Source organism: Rhipicephalus sanguineus, chromosome 2, assembly GCF_013339695.2.
Source record: "Rhipicephalus sanguineus isolate Rsan-2018 chromosome 2, BIME_Rsan_1.4, whole genome shotgun sequence".
Classification (NCBI taxonomy): Eukaryota; Metazoa; Arthropoda; class Arachnida; order Ixodida; family Ixodidae; genus Rhipicephalus; species Rhipicephalus sanguineus.
In genome coordinates this window covers 175,662,537-175,676,063 of record NC_051177.1, presented here as the reverse complement: position 1 = coordinate 175,676,063, position 13,527 = coordinate 175,662,537, and the positions used below count along the sequence as shown (strand labels likewise).

The window sequence follows — 13,527 nt, the reverse complement described above, 5'->3', positions numbered from 1 at the left end:
CCAAGGCTTCACACTAGATCTGCGGAAAGTGTACTTACTATTGAGTACCATTCAAGTAGGACTGCGTAAACTGGTAATCAGTGTGATTCAGGAACACCATTTTGTCACCTACACACGAAGTGCTTCTGTTATAGCTCCGCTGCTTTAGCCAGATGGTTTCATTAGTGTTCAAAGCCTAGGAGAAAGAAGAAGCGTGAGCGTCACATCTTCATCACCTACTACGTTAAGGCCACAGGCTTTACGGGAGATTGCAGGTGACAGCTTTTGTGCAACGTCTTCCAAACAATTCCTTGTGGTTTCGCGTCTAAGTGACATTTTGTTATTTTGATTTATCAGGTGTTGTCGCAACTTAACATAATGGTTCGATTTGTATGCTGGGGGCACCTAATCCATGGCCAACCTTTGTTTGGACTTAACGAGAACTTCGTTTATTCTGTTTAAAGAAAAGAATAAAAATTACAGCATATCCACGGGTGAATGATGAAGAGCTTGGGCGAAGCTCCTAAAGCAATCATGGTCTCAGGATCGGCTCCTCGTTAAGCCCGTTTCACAGCGGCGTCCTTGGCGCGCACCGTCTCGGGATGCGCCTGGCTGTCGCCAAGCGAGCGGCCGCCGCTGCGCATCGTTCATGCGGCACCAACGATCCGACACGCACGGCGACGATGCAGGAGAATGAGAGAGGCGCTCGCTCCCCGCGCATCCCCGCGCAGCCCGCGCAGCAGCCAATCGGAGAGCAGCGGCACTGCTAGCGCCATCTAGTGCCGATTCACACAAGCGCCATATTGCATACAATTCTATTGGACCAACGCCATCTAAGAAATGAGACGAGAAATGGTGATGACGACACGGATTGTGTACAGCGCTATCTAGAATATCGTCCCTGAACTGCAGTTTGTATGCACTTCTATGAGACAGCGCCATCTGCCGTTTACGCCGGACAGAGATACTGCCGTTGACGCCGGACAACGGAGACGTGACAAGATTAGACTAAGAGGAGCTACGCCCCTAATACGCCCCTAAAATGGGGGCAGCTAGGCAGTAGTGGTGCAAACACTGAACAAACAGCGGAGCTGGTGGCTTTCCCCTTCTTCTTTCCCTCCTCCTCACTCTCACATTATTCCTTCGTCGCCCTAAGTTGCCTTTCCCACCTCCTTGCTATGCTGCAGTACACATGGCTATGCTATGCTTTCTTTCTCTGTCTTTCTGTTTCTTTCTATCTCTTTCTCTCTCTCTGTCTCTCAAGTTCTTTCTCCGTCTCTCGTTCTCATGCTCTGTGTTTTTTCTGTCTTTATGCTCTCACCATCGCGATGAATAACTTGTGATCGAGATCTATTGCGGTCGACTGAGGCAAGTTTTGGGTCTACACATTAATTACTGGTAAGCGTTAAATAAACACCATACTACATCGTCTTACATTACAGGACACTGAACAAAAACATGAAAATAAGGAGGGAAGCAGGAAAACTGTTCTCAAAAGATGCAACTGCTCTCATATACAGTGTATATTTTTCATATGTTTCGACAGATGGCTGCATTTTCGGGGGCTCGTGAGCGCGCGGCGCCTGCACGCTGGCGCGCGGGTACACCCGCCCACGGCCGTGACGCTGAGTGCCGGCGGCAGCAGCAGCGACAGAGGCCGGCAGCCGGCGCTTGCCTCACGTCCACGCGCCTTGCTCTGGCTGTTCCGTGAGCGTGCAGCCATGCTCGTTGCGAGTGAAAGCAATATCATGATTGGCAGTTCCTATGCAGATTTAGAGAGGCATCAAAGGGGATGCGCAAATTACGGCCTCACGCGTACGACCCTTCAACTTTATCAAGCGAGGGCGAAGGCGGCCAGCCGCCATCGCTCTCACTTGATCCATCTTGCGTCTGGAGCCGGGACCAACAATTTGGAAAGTGCCTCGTGCTTCGTCTCGCGGTAGAAAAATAAGCATTTTCATTGGTATCTGGCTTAAACGAGGAAGATGGCCACGTGGCCGATCGTGTCCAGTTCCCCGCGTCCCTGGCGACCAATAAAACACGCTTCCCTCCATACAACGTGGCCGCCAAGCAGGGGATTTTCAGATAAATCGTCGGAGTTGGTGTCGGTCGCTTGCTAGGACCACGCTTCGCGCTAACAGTTTGCATCATTGTAAATAAACAGCGCGGAAGAGATAGAACACGAACATGGATGTATTGTGCAGCAGAGGTGTTTTTCGCTGACGGTGCTGTCCGTATACAATTGGAGCGGTTTCGACAGATGCTGGCGATGGCTGTCGATGTCGATGGGTAAGCCGTTATGGAGGAAGCATGGTTGGCACGCTCGTTTCCGGCGAAAACAACCTCACTTCTTCCAGCGCACGGCGCGACCGCGATTTATTATATTCCGCCAGTTTCGCTTTCAACACCAGGCTGTCTTAACCAATTTTGGTATCAAGCTTTCAACTGGTGCGATAATTTCTGCGGCAAAAGCTTTGTTCAGCATAGCTTTCAACGGTACGCGCCAATGGTTTCCGTTTAACGATTTCGCGCAGGAGAGCGCCACTTCTTGTCTGCCTAGGGAGTGGCAACGAAGCAATTCGTACAACTGCGAGGCTGAAGCAGTACAACTTAGTAATGGGCTAAAGCCCATTACTAAGTTGCTCTATTACTCACGTAGTAAGAAGAAAGTATCCCTGCGAAGAATTCATAGGGTTTAAAAAATTGTGACGGAAGTGATCTGCACGTGAAAATGTAGCGGTCGTTAACGAATGGATGTTGAAGCTGTGTAGTAGATATCCGAACAATACAGAACCTGAGGTAAGATGGAGACGGCAAGTGATGAAAAATTGTTGAACAAGAAATGTCGTTAGAATCGGCGTTTCGACGTGGTGACTTCTTTAATCCGGCCAGCGACATTACCTGTTCGACAAAACCTCATCGCGATGAAGGTGATTTTTCAATAGTGGCTGACATTCATCTGCAGATGCTGGGCGCTGCGTCGGTGTTTTTGTCTGAACTATCAGTGCATTGAAATCAATTTTTTTGTGGGCGCGAGATCCAATGCAGAGTCATTATTACCGAAAGCAGGACAAGAACGCAGCTGCGATAAATATTTTAGCAATTTCACATAAGTCAGAAATTCATGTATAAAGCGTATTCGCTACTGAGTCGCGAATTAGTAAAATTGTTGCCTCAGTACTTAGAGTAGAAAATTCACACCATTAAAAAGCAATTACTAGGGTGTAATAGATAATTTTGATTTGAAGTAGCTATTATTTAAGTTGGTTACTGAAATGCAGTAGGTGAGATTTCAATCAGTCTCAATTGTCTGATAAAAACAGATTTTTTAGGTGTCTTTTAATTGCCTAATGAAAGGTGGCTTTAAGTTAGAGGCTCCTATTTCTTTCAACTTGCAGTTACGGCAAAAGGTGGCACTTCACTGTCAATGTATATAACGTAATTGTACCCTAAAACGTGTGAGAATATAAAAATAAACTAAATAAATAAATAAATAAGTATATGACAATGTGTGGTTGTTCCAAAAGATAGACAGAAGACATCGACACGAATGAAGGCTAATGCTTACAAAATGTGCAAACAAAGTTACAGGACACACATTGCCAAACTTCATACAGTGACCAGAGGGCAGATAAGGGGAGATGCTGGTCGAAAAACGCGAGTTTTTTTCAAAAATTATCAATTTTTTGTTTTCACCTGTTTTGTTAAGATTAGTATCTCTACTGTTCCGAAAATAAATATCAAAGTCGGGACTCAACTGGAAATGCGTTGAAATTGCGTCTAAAGAGCACAAGGTGGCTGTTAATCTTCACCGAAAGTGTGACGTCTTCTAGCGCCTCACGGCCGATAACGCGCGGCCGCTCGCCATTGGGGATCGCATGAGGAGATCTTCAAATAACCACGGTTTCCCGCGCATCAGAAGCGCAATAAATAATAAAGAAAGCATGCTTTTGCGGCGCTTTTCGGGCAATGCGACTGGCTTTTAAATCACGTGGTTTGAATCGGGGACCACCATTGGCCGCTGCACGCCCTGCGTGTTGTGAAGCCTGCTTGCAGGGTCCGTGTTTCATCGAGCTGGCGCAGCTGAACTTTTCTCTCGCGTATTTATTATCATCAAGGACGAAGAGAACCGTAGCAAGCGCAGTCACCGGCCAGTGAAGTATCGCTCGGTGAACAAATTTCGAGGACACCGGCGCAAGTCGAAGCCAAACACTCGCCGAACGGCAAGTGCGTCTGCTGCCGCGAGGCCTAGCGACGGCGACGGCGATGCTTCCGACGAGTTTGCCGCGGCGTTCGAGTATGTCAATGCCTCTCAAAAAGAAGATCGGACTCTTCAACGACGAAGAAAGATCATGCTAGAAAGTCTTCCTTGATCGCCGACACAACAGCATTGAACATCCTCGTGATCGGTGCAGTGTGTCCAACGTGTCACCGTTCGGGAATACGCGTCCGGGAACCAACTTACAAACGCAAAGGCGTCGTTTCTGGAACTGCAGTGCGAGAACAGCGAGTGCCCCGAAAGTATTCCTTCAACGACGTATGCGTTGCAGCGAGTTGCTTCGAGCGAGGAGGCCAGCGTAAGCGCGGCGTGTGACGGACCGATCGCAAGCAGTACCTACGGCAGCGGGAGCTCGCGCAATAGCTACTCTGCTCGGAAGAGCTGTGAAGAAGAAACTTATATCGCTGGCTCATTTTAGGGGTAGTGGCTACTAGAAGAACAATTTACCATTTTCGTGTGCAATTTTGATCGGATTTCATTACCTCTCTCATGAATAAACGTCCAATTTTAACTGTAAGCTTCGTTTTTTTCAAAATAGACTTTTTGGCAACTTTGTCAACGTGGCCCTCTTGTTTTTGGTAATTATGGTGCTCAGATGTGCATGAAATTTCGCCCAAATTTTCTCTAATGTGTGAGGGGTGCCGTTATCACCTTGAAATCTCAATATTATGCAATGCATAATAGAAAATTTGCAAGTAAACATTTACTGGGGTCTGGGTAATATGGACTTCTTATGTTTGAATTTTTCACACCTAGTAAATATTTTATATGCACTTCCTGAATAGTTTTCGGCACTCTACACTTCAATTGGAGCAATATGAATCATTAATTGTCAAAATATATAGAAGTTTAGGGACCGAAATAGGGGGGCTACAAGGCCTATGTTTTTCACATTTATCATGGTGCAGAACAAAAAGTATGCAACTTACAGGGAAACCAATTATATATTTGAAATGAGCATAAAAATGTCTACAAATACTCCAAGTTTCATTGCTCTAGGATGAATATGAAAAAAAGTGTCTTCGAGCTTCATCTCTTAAGAAAGTGCGAGCGTTATGCACATCTGGTAGAAAAACGGATGCATTTAGCGAGCCTGCAATGTGGAGCCCTGACATTTTCGTGTCGTTAGAACGGGTCCAGTGATCACTCTGCTAAGCCGAAAGAAATAAAAAAAAGAATCGGCACAACGACCGCGTTTAATTGTTCATAGGTACGTGTTAAAAGTGGTCACTGAAGATGATAATGATTTTTTAGTAAATCGTTTTGAATATGCCAACCCAACATCCAAGTGCTGCGTACTTGGTATTTAAGATACACTGTTTGTACATTGCAGAGCCTTAGAAGCTTGCCTTGTGAATCACAATTACTAGAAGCAGGTAGCCAATTACAGTTTAACAAAGCGGGTAGCCTGCGTGCCACATGCTGCGCGGGTCTGGTTCTCTGGCTTTCAGTGGCTCAATGCAGACTCGTATGGTGTAATGGCTTAATCAGCGCACCAGCACCACATAGCGTGATTTCCTATTGATATTCTTGCAGCATTGACAATCAGTGCGGTACACATACTGCAGGCACGGCAAAGCCTTTGGAGCAAGCTTCCAACTAGGTTGTAATCATCGCATGAGAATGTGGCCGTCGCAGATAACAAGCGGCTGTTATCCACTTGTTGTATGAAGTCAGTACGAAGAATACCAGTGGGCCCATTTCTTGGCATACACTCGAAGAAAAGAAAATCTGTCCTTTGGCTCTTTCTTTTGTCTGACCTGACATGTGCGTATATAACACTCTTTAAAGAGACACGTTAAATCTCTTGTGGGACACAACGACTCTCCGAAGAGAGTACAATGACTTCCAAAGAGAGTTCACGTGTTTCTTTAAAGGGAGTCATAGATGGGGCAAGTCAGAAGTCACAAAGAAGAGTCAGAGGACCCCCCTTTTTTCTGAGAGTTTATTGCTAAGCCAACAAGCATTATTGCTATTCCAATATAGATATTACACATTTAGACTGTCCGTCAAGATTGCGACACATTCGACTATTTTCATCCATCTCGTACTGAAAACAAACTGCGACTGTAACGACATTTTGATGCTTTCATTTGTACGATCTAGCAGCGGCAAAAGTTATATGTAGATCTGGAACGCAAGTGCTTCTTGTTTCTGAACACTTTCCTGTTGACGCCGGAAGACCGATTTAATGCCTATCTGAAGCTCGTGCGCACTGCAGCTTAGACATACTTTTCTTTCGACGTAAAAAGCCAGCGATGAGACGCCTTCACGTTAATTTTGTTGAAAATGTATAGAGCAGGCTTCACTTCTTAGCTAAAAAGGCGTAAAACATGAGTCTCTTTTTCGAAGCAGAGGATGCATATCCAATTTGAGTAGAGACAGCACTCCGTAAAGATAATATCAAGGGTTTCAGGTCCTAAAACCACGACATTGTTTTGAGAGACGCCGTGGAGAAGGGCTCCGGAAATGTCGAACATCTGTTGTTTTTTAACGTGCACTGACATCGCACAGTACACGGGCTTCTAGCATTTCGACTTCATCGAAATGCGACCGCGTCAGCCGGGATCGAGCCAGCGACCTTCGGGCCAGCAGCCGAGCACCATAACCACCGCTTCACCGCGGCGGATAGTTTCTAAGGGTCGTCGTGACATTATAAGCAGTGCTGAGGGCAGCAGTGAGTGTCATGACACTAAGGAGACTATACCAACTGTGAAAACACGAGTGAAGCATTTAAAGTTTCTCATTAGCGCGCGACACTCGTGGACCACTTCAAAAATCCTCCTGCTCCTCGGTAGTTTTTCGTTCTCAAGCTCTAAAGTTGCTGAATGACTCAAAAGGGAAGGTCTTCTTCACAAGCGTGATGTTTGAAACGCCGCTTAATTTTGGAATAGCAAAAAACTTTGCAGAATAAGAAAGAAAGAAATACAACGACAGAAAGCTATTCGGCTCTCAACGTACCAGATTAATATCTTAATAAATTAAGCGCTGAATTAAGTATAGCGGCAAAAATGTTTAAACTAGCCAACAAAAAGTTTCTTACGTTGTATAGGTCCTCTGGGTTGACTGCATGGGCAAAAGCACAGCTTGAAAGAAGCAAGATGGCGAACTGGCTGCAGTGCATTATTCTAGTGTTGACGAGGTACAAGCGCAAAGAACTGGGAGGAACAAAGAAACAACAATGTGGCAGCCTCATATATACGAAATGGGGTAAGCTGGAGAGAGCGTCATTGGCTTGTTTGAAGTTGTTTGTGCGACGTCACTACAGTGTGTCATGGATGTAAAAGATCACAAGATGCACCTGAACAAGCTTTGTTTAGCTTGAAGCGTCTGCTTTAGTTAAAAAGGTTTGTTGATACGCATGTCATCACCTATGAATTACTATGAATCGATTTTTCTTCGTAAACAAGTGCTGCAGATAAATATATTCCTTTGAAGACATCAAGACATTGATTTGGAAATAGTTTAATAACAGCTCCAGACAAAGGATTTTAGTGCTTGCTATTTTAAAGCCAGTTTCATGACCTCTGTGCGTACACGTGCTGAGGTGGCACGCGTCATCCAAATACGAAAAGACGCCTAGTGAAGTCGGCCATCTTACTTCCTGAAATAATTCTCTCTGAGCATCAGAATTTTCTCGTTAGGCATGTATTCCCTGGACTTACGGGACGCTTATAGCAAACTGAACGATCATGGCACTGATGTTGCATCCTCTATATTGAGCACTGCATCGGCACACACGCTTGTGCTTTCAAATGCGAAGCATTTCTTAGCGAACCTCAGCCACATGCGTCGTTTCTATCTATCTATCTATCTATCTATCTATCTATCTATCTATCTATCTATCTATCTATCTATCTATCTATCTATCTATCTATCTATCTATCTATCTATCTATCTATCTATCTATCTATCTATCTATCTATCTATCTATCTATCTATCTATCTATCTATCTATCTATCTATCTATCTATCTATCTATCTATCTATCTATCTGTCTGTCTGTCTGTCTGTCTGTCTGTCTGTCTGTCTGTCTGTCTGTCTGTCTGTCTGTCTGTCTGTCTGTCTGTCTGTCTGTCTGTCTGTCTATCTATCTATCTATCTATCTATCTATCTATCTATCTATCTATCTATCTATCTATCTATCTATCTATCTATCTATCTATCTATCTATCTATCTATCTATCTATCTATCTATCTATCTAGCTATCTATCTATCTATCTATCTATCTAACAAGTTGCTGGTTATAACGTGCAAATCATGACAGGTATGTTATGTAAAACATGATTTACATGACATGGCCTCGGGGCGCTCGCGGTCGTTTAATGAAATGTTTAGATACCGAAACTGATATGACGAGACATTTCTGAATGACGAACGTTAGTGACAGGTGGTGACATGTAAATCATGCCTTACATAACATGCGTGCCATTATTTTTATGTTACCACCTGTTATTTATGTTCGTCATACAGTCACGTCACGCAATACCAATCTGTAGCAGTCAGTTTTCATGGCGCGCTGATCGTTATATGTGAGCCAAAATGCGTCAGTTTTAATCCAAACACAATTAAGTGCTGCCCGGTAATGTTATTGTGCATGAATCGTCCGCGGCAACCACGCGAAATTGGCTGGACTAGTGCAAGGCAATGCAAACATTCACCGCGACATTCGCGAATATTCATTGAAAAGCTTACCTCACAAAGGCGGGTGTCAGTCGTGGGATCAAATGTTTCTCGCCGTATTCCGTGCAGCCACACAGCCCGTCGCTTAGCATCCTTTTTTCCCCTGGGAATAACAAACAGAGCTTTGCCGGTGTCCCACCGGTTGCTGCACCCAAAAGCGCAGCTTCCAGGTATTTTTCGATGCCTTGACTGGCTTGCGATGAAGTGTCAAAACGATACGGGAGGTTGTATTGTTCCTGCACGCTTTTCTGATGCTACAAAGACAATCGCCCTCCAAAGCGACGTGCGTCGGCAGCCGGGAGACACCAGCGAGGCGAGCGAGCTGGACCGTTTATGTGGCGAAGCCGCCGAAAGGGCGCAGCAGTGAAGAGAAAATGAATGCGGTACTTTTGCCGTTACAGTGACTTTAGTGCCCGATTCCGTGACTTTATTAGGACGCCCGAGCGAGCGCAGTTTCGCCTCCTCAAGAATTCTGGCTCCGTGGCAGCACCAATGTACGGTCCATTTTCTTCGGTATTAGAGGTTTAATGAAGAGCGCAAGTAATGCCGTTTCCGCTTAGCTGCTCAGATGAAAGATAACAAAGAGTGCACTGCAGAACGTAAGTGCTCTTGGTCAGGGCTTCTCAACTGCCATGCGCTAGAACTTGCGGGACTGCGCCAACTACAAACGCTTATAAACCTGGTAACACCGTCGTAAAGCTGCTCAGATTCCGCGTGCCTCTCTGTAATTCTGCGGCTGTGGTCCTTCCACTGCTAGTGTCAGATTCCAGCGTCTTATTGTGTGATCACATGCGTCACTTCATGGCCAACGATATGAACTATTTTTCCTGTGTCTCTGTGCTTGCACGTTGCCCACGTGACCACGTATTATGTTTTGGTTAATGGTATGAGGATGCGTCACGAGAGCGCTATGATACTTTGTCTAACTTACTTCGATTCAGGAAAAGAAAATGTTATAAACTCTTGCCCAGTACTACGTACCCTTACAAAAAAACGCAAAGTGGGAAAAACCGAGCTCTTTCTGCCATCTTCGATTTCGGTGGCTTGCCATTTTTGCACTTAGCATCTGGAGCATTTAGCATCTGGAGAAGCGGGTCGCAAGGCCAACTCTTCACGTCGGCGGTATAGGAACGCTCCAACATGAAGTGGCATGAAGCTCTTCCAAGTTCGGACATCACTCTTCAACTAAAGGTTGTCCAGAGGGCCCGTGCCGTCGCCGAGAGCCACCGCTTCCCGGTTCCGTCCTCGGTGGGGCCACCGACTTGATGGGGAAGCCTTCCTTCATCATTTTGCTGAGGACTAATAAATACAGTTCTTGTAACTGTCACTGTCCGACATTCCGGCGCGGTGCGCGCAAGGCAGTGGTTACACGTGTAGCGGGTCGGTTACATGAAAATAGAAAACGTAGTGCGCGTGCGCGTGGCATTTCCCTCCTCTGAAATTGTTGTTACCGGGCTCCTTCTGTAGATTAACATGTACGGCGTCATCTGCATCGTTTCTGGCATGGCCCTGTTGTATGCGAAGGTCACGTGCGGAAGGATGGCATCCCACGTCTTGTGTTCGACGCTGACGTACATGGCCAGCTTGTAGGTGATGGCCTTATCGAGACGCTCGGTGATGCTATTGGTCTGTGGATGATAGGCGGTGGTCCCGCTGTGGCTTTTCTGCCTGTATTTCGTGATCAATTGAGTTAGGGCAGCAGTAAAGGCCCTGCCTCTGTCGGTGATGAGGACCCCTGGAGCGCCATGGCACAGGACGATGTTCAGAACAAAGAACTTGGCTACCTCCGCGGCACTACCTGTAGGCAGTGCCCTTAAGCGTAGCGGGTGAGGTAGTCGGTAGCTACGAGGATCCATTTATTTCCGGAAGTCGACGTCGGCAGCGGCCCCAATAAGTCCATATCGATTAGCTGGAGCGGCCGACGGGATGATCCCTAGGGCTGCAGTAGTCCGGCTGGTCGAGTCGGCGGTGTCTTCCGTCTCTGACAGTCTCGGCAAATACTTACGTAATGTGGGACGCATTGGCAGCGAGGCGAGGCCAATAATATTTTTCCTGAATTCTCGGGAGCATACGCGAGAATCCGAGGGTTCCATCAGTAACGTGACTATGCAGGGCCTGCAAGATCTCTGGACGCAGTGCCGAGGGCAAGACGAGAAAGTAGTTTGAACGAGCAGTCGAGAAGGTCTTTATTGCCAGCACGCCGTCTCGTAAGCAAAAAGAAGACAATACACGTCGGAATACCGTCGGTAACAACAATGATCTTGCCTTCCAAGTACTCCAAGAGGGTGCGTAGTTTTGGATCGCTCCGATGCTGGATGCCGTAGTCGTTTCCCAGAAAGGCGTTGCGAATAGTTTTCCCAGAAAGGCGTTGCCCTCTTGCTCGCCTTGAGGTGGCGGATCAATAGGGGCGCGGGACAAGCAATTACAATCTGAGCTCTTCAGTCCGCGCTTGTGCACAAAGGTGACGTCGAAATCTTAGAGTCTGATATTCCCTCTGCGCGAGAAGACCTGAAGGATCCTTTAGGTTTCACTGCCAACAGAAGGCGCGTGGTCGCCCACCACTTTTAAATGCCTGCGGAAAAGGCAGGGGTGAAACTTTGACATTGTCCGAATAATGACAAGGCATGCGTTTTTCGTCGTGGAATAGTTGGCTTCGGCTTTTGACAGTGACCGGTTAAGGACTCCTTCAAGATCATCTCTCCTCTGAACAAGCACAGTGCCGAGCTTTGCACGGTTCGCGTTGGCTTGAATTTCGGTTTGTGCTTGCTCTTCCATATGTGCAAGAAGCGACAGAGACTGCACGCGGTGTTTCAGCTCCTTAAGTGCCTCCAATCCATGACGTTTCCCACTTTAAGCTCGACGACAAGTTTCGTGAGGGTTATCAGTGGTGCGGTGGAAGAAGTTTTTCCCAAAGCGTCCGTAGTGGACCGATAAAGACCGAGAAACGGGCGCATGGCGTTTTTGTCGATGGCCTGAGGGAAGCTTGCGATGGCTGCAGTCTTCTGAGTATCTGGGAGAACTCTACAGTGTCTGATGAAGTGTCCCATGAAAAGTAGCTCTTCGTATGCGAAATGAAACTTAAGACAACATAGAGCTGAGCTAGTTGGTTAGTATGCATGTTAGAGACAGGGCGTGCAAACACGGACACAAGACATAAGTCAAGACACCACAACCTTCTTAGCTTTCAGCGTAAGATCAGATGGGTTCATGGGCTGTAACATTGTCTCCACCCACCTAGGGTGATCATCAAATTTCTCAGAAATAACATCTTCCACGTAGACGAGACAGGACAGCCTCCTTACTCCTGCGGATACTGTGTGAATTACGCGTTGGAACGCCGCCGGTGCCAAGCAAAGCCCGAGCGGCATGACCTTAAACTCAAACAGGCCATCTGGCGTGATGAAGGCGGATTTTTCTCGAAACCTCTCGTCGACTTCTATTTACTGACAGCCCGTGTTCAAGTTCACTGACGAGGAAAAATTTGTGAGATCCCACACCTTGTGGGAACCGGTTTCATGCGAAACATTCAGCGAGTAGTTGTCTATGCTGCATTTTTTGGCTTGGAGCCAAGTGTTACGAGGTAGATGGACTTGTTTTTGTAAGTGTAGTAACTGTGTGCACATCGCGGGCTTAACAGTGACGTCGACAACGCTGGTGTTTAAAAAGTAACTTCTGGTCTGACGTCACGTGATCACTCACGTGAGAGCACATACGTCAGCATTGTCGAAACGAAGTGCACTTTACGGTGCGATGATGCGAATATCACACGTGTCTGTCGTCGCCTTTCCTCGGTAGATATAAACCGTCAATCACCTGTGACGCATACCAGTATGCCACGACGTGGTAAAAAAGTATGTGCCACTCGTGTCTGGAGGAAAGGGTTGGACGACGTACGCGACCGGCTTTTCACGTCGTTAATGTCATGACGAGTCATATTTCCTAAAACCTCTTACTCTCTCATGGCAATTTTGGTCTACACCAAGTTAAGCAGGCGATCACGAGAGCACCCAGACGTTGGCGGCTAGCTAGCTAGCTAGATAGATAGATAGATAGATAGATAGATAGATAGATAGATAGATAGATAGATAGATAGATAGATAGATAGATAGATAGATAGATAGATAGATAGATTGAAACGCTCAAAGTACCTTGGGTTCGCTAAGAAATGCTTCGTATTTAATACCTTGTGTTCCACAGCCGGTCCAATGTGTCGTCTATCCGTAGGAGGGGGTAGATGTCCTCCTTTATCCTGTTCAAACGACAATAATCGACACAGAACCGGAGGGCTTTCTCTTCACTATTAATACGGGTGACGCCCGCGGACTCTTCGATGGCTGTATGATTTCATCACGAAACCTTTTGTCGCCTTGCAGTTTTACGGCCTCGCGTTCACATGCAGAGACTAGGTATGGGCTCTGACAGAGTGATTTGAGCATCGAGATCTGCATAGTTAGCGTGGACACCGCGGGATGTCGCCACGCACTCGCTCGCTCTAGGGAGCCTGCATGAACGGCCGTTTTTAGGGTGGAGACATCTTAATAAGTGCCTTCAAGAAACTCAGCCAAAACCAGCGGGCAATGGGGCA

General features: G+C 46.5%; 1 protein-coding gene across 5 annotated transcripts in view; it reads right to left on the bottom strand.

Annotated features, from left to right (window-relative positions):
- The window catches only part of LOC119383870 (uncharacterized), a 164,592-nt gene that overhangs the window by 14,349 nt on the left and 136,716 nt on the right, over nt 1-13,527 (bottom strand). Inside the window, exons 1-2 of one of the 5 annotated variants that reach the window (XM_037652140.2) lie at nt 7,302-7,422; nt 39-175 (exon numbers count right to left, since the gene is read on the bottom strand). The exons of 3 other annotated variants lie outside the window; for them this stretch is intronic. In XM_037652140.2, the coding sequence (XP_037508068.1) occupies nt 39-175; nt 7,302-7,382 (218 nt within the window). In that variant the 5' untranslated portion in view covers nt 7,383-7,422. Of the gene's footprint in view, nt 1-38; nt 176-7,301; nt 7,423-13,527 lie in introns of those variants that run through there. One more of the 5 variants, XM_037652141.2, reaches the window with a different exon arrangement.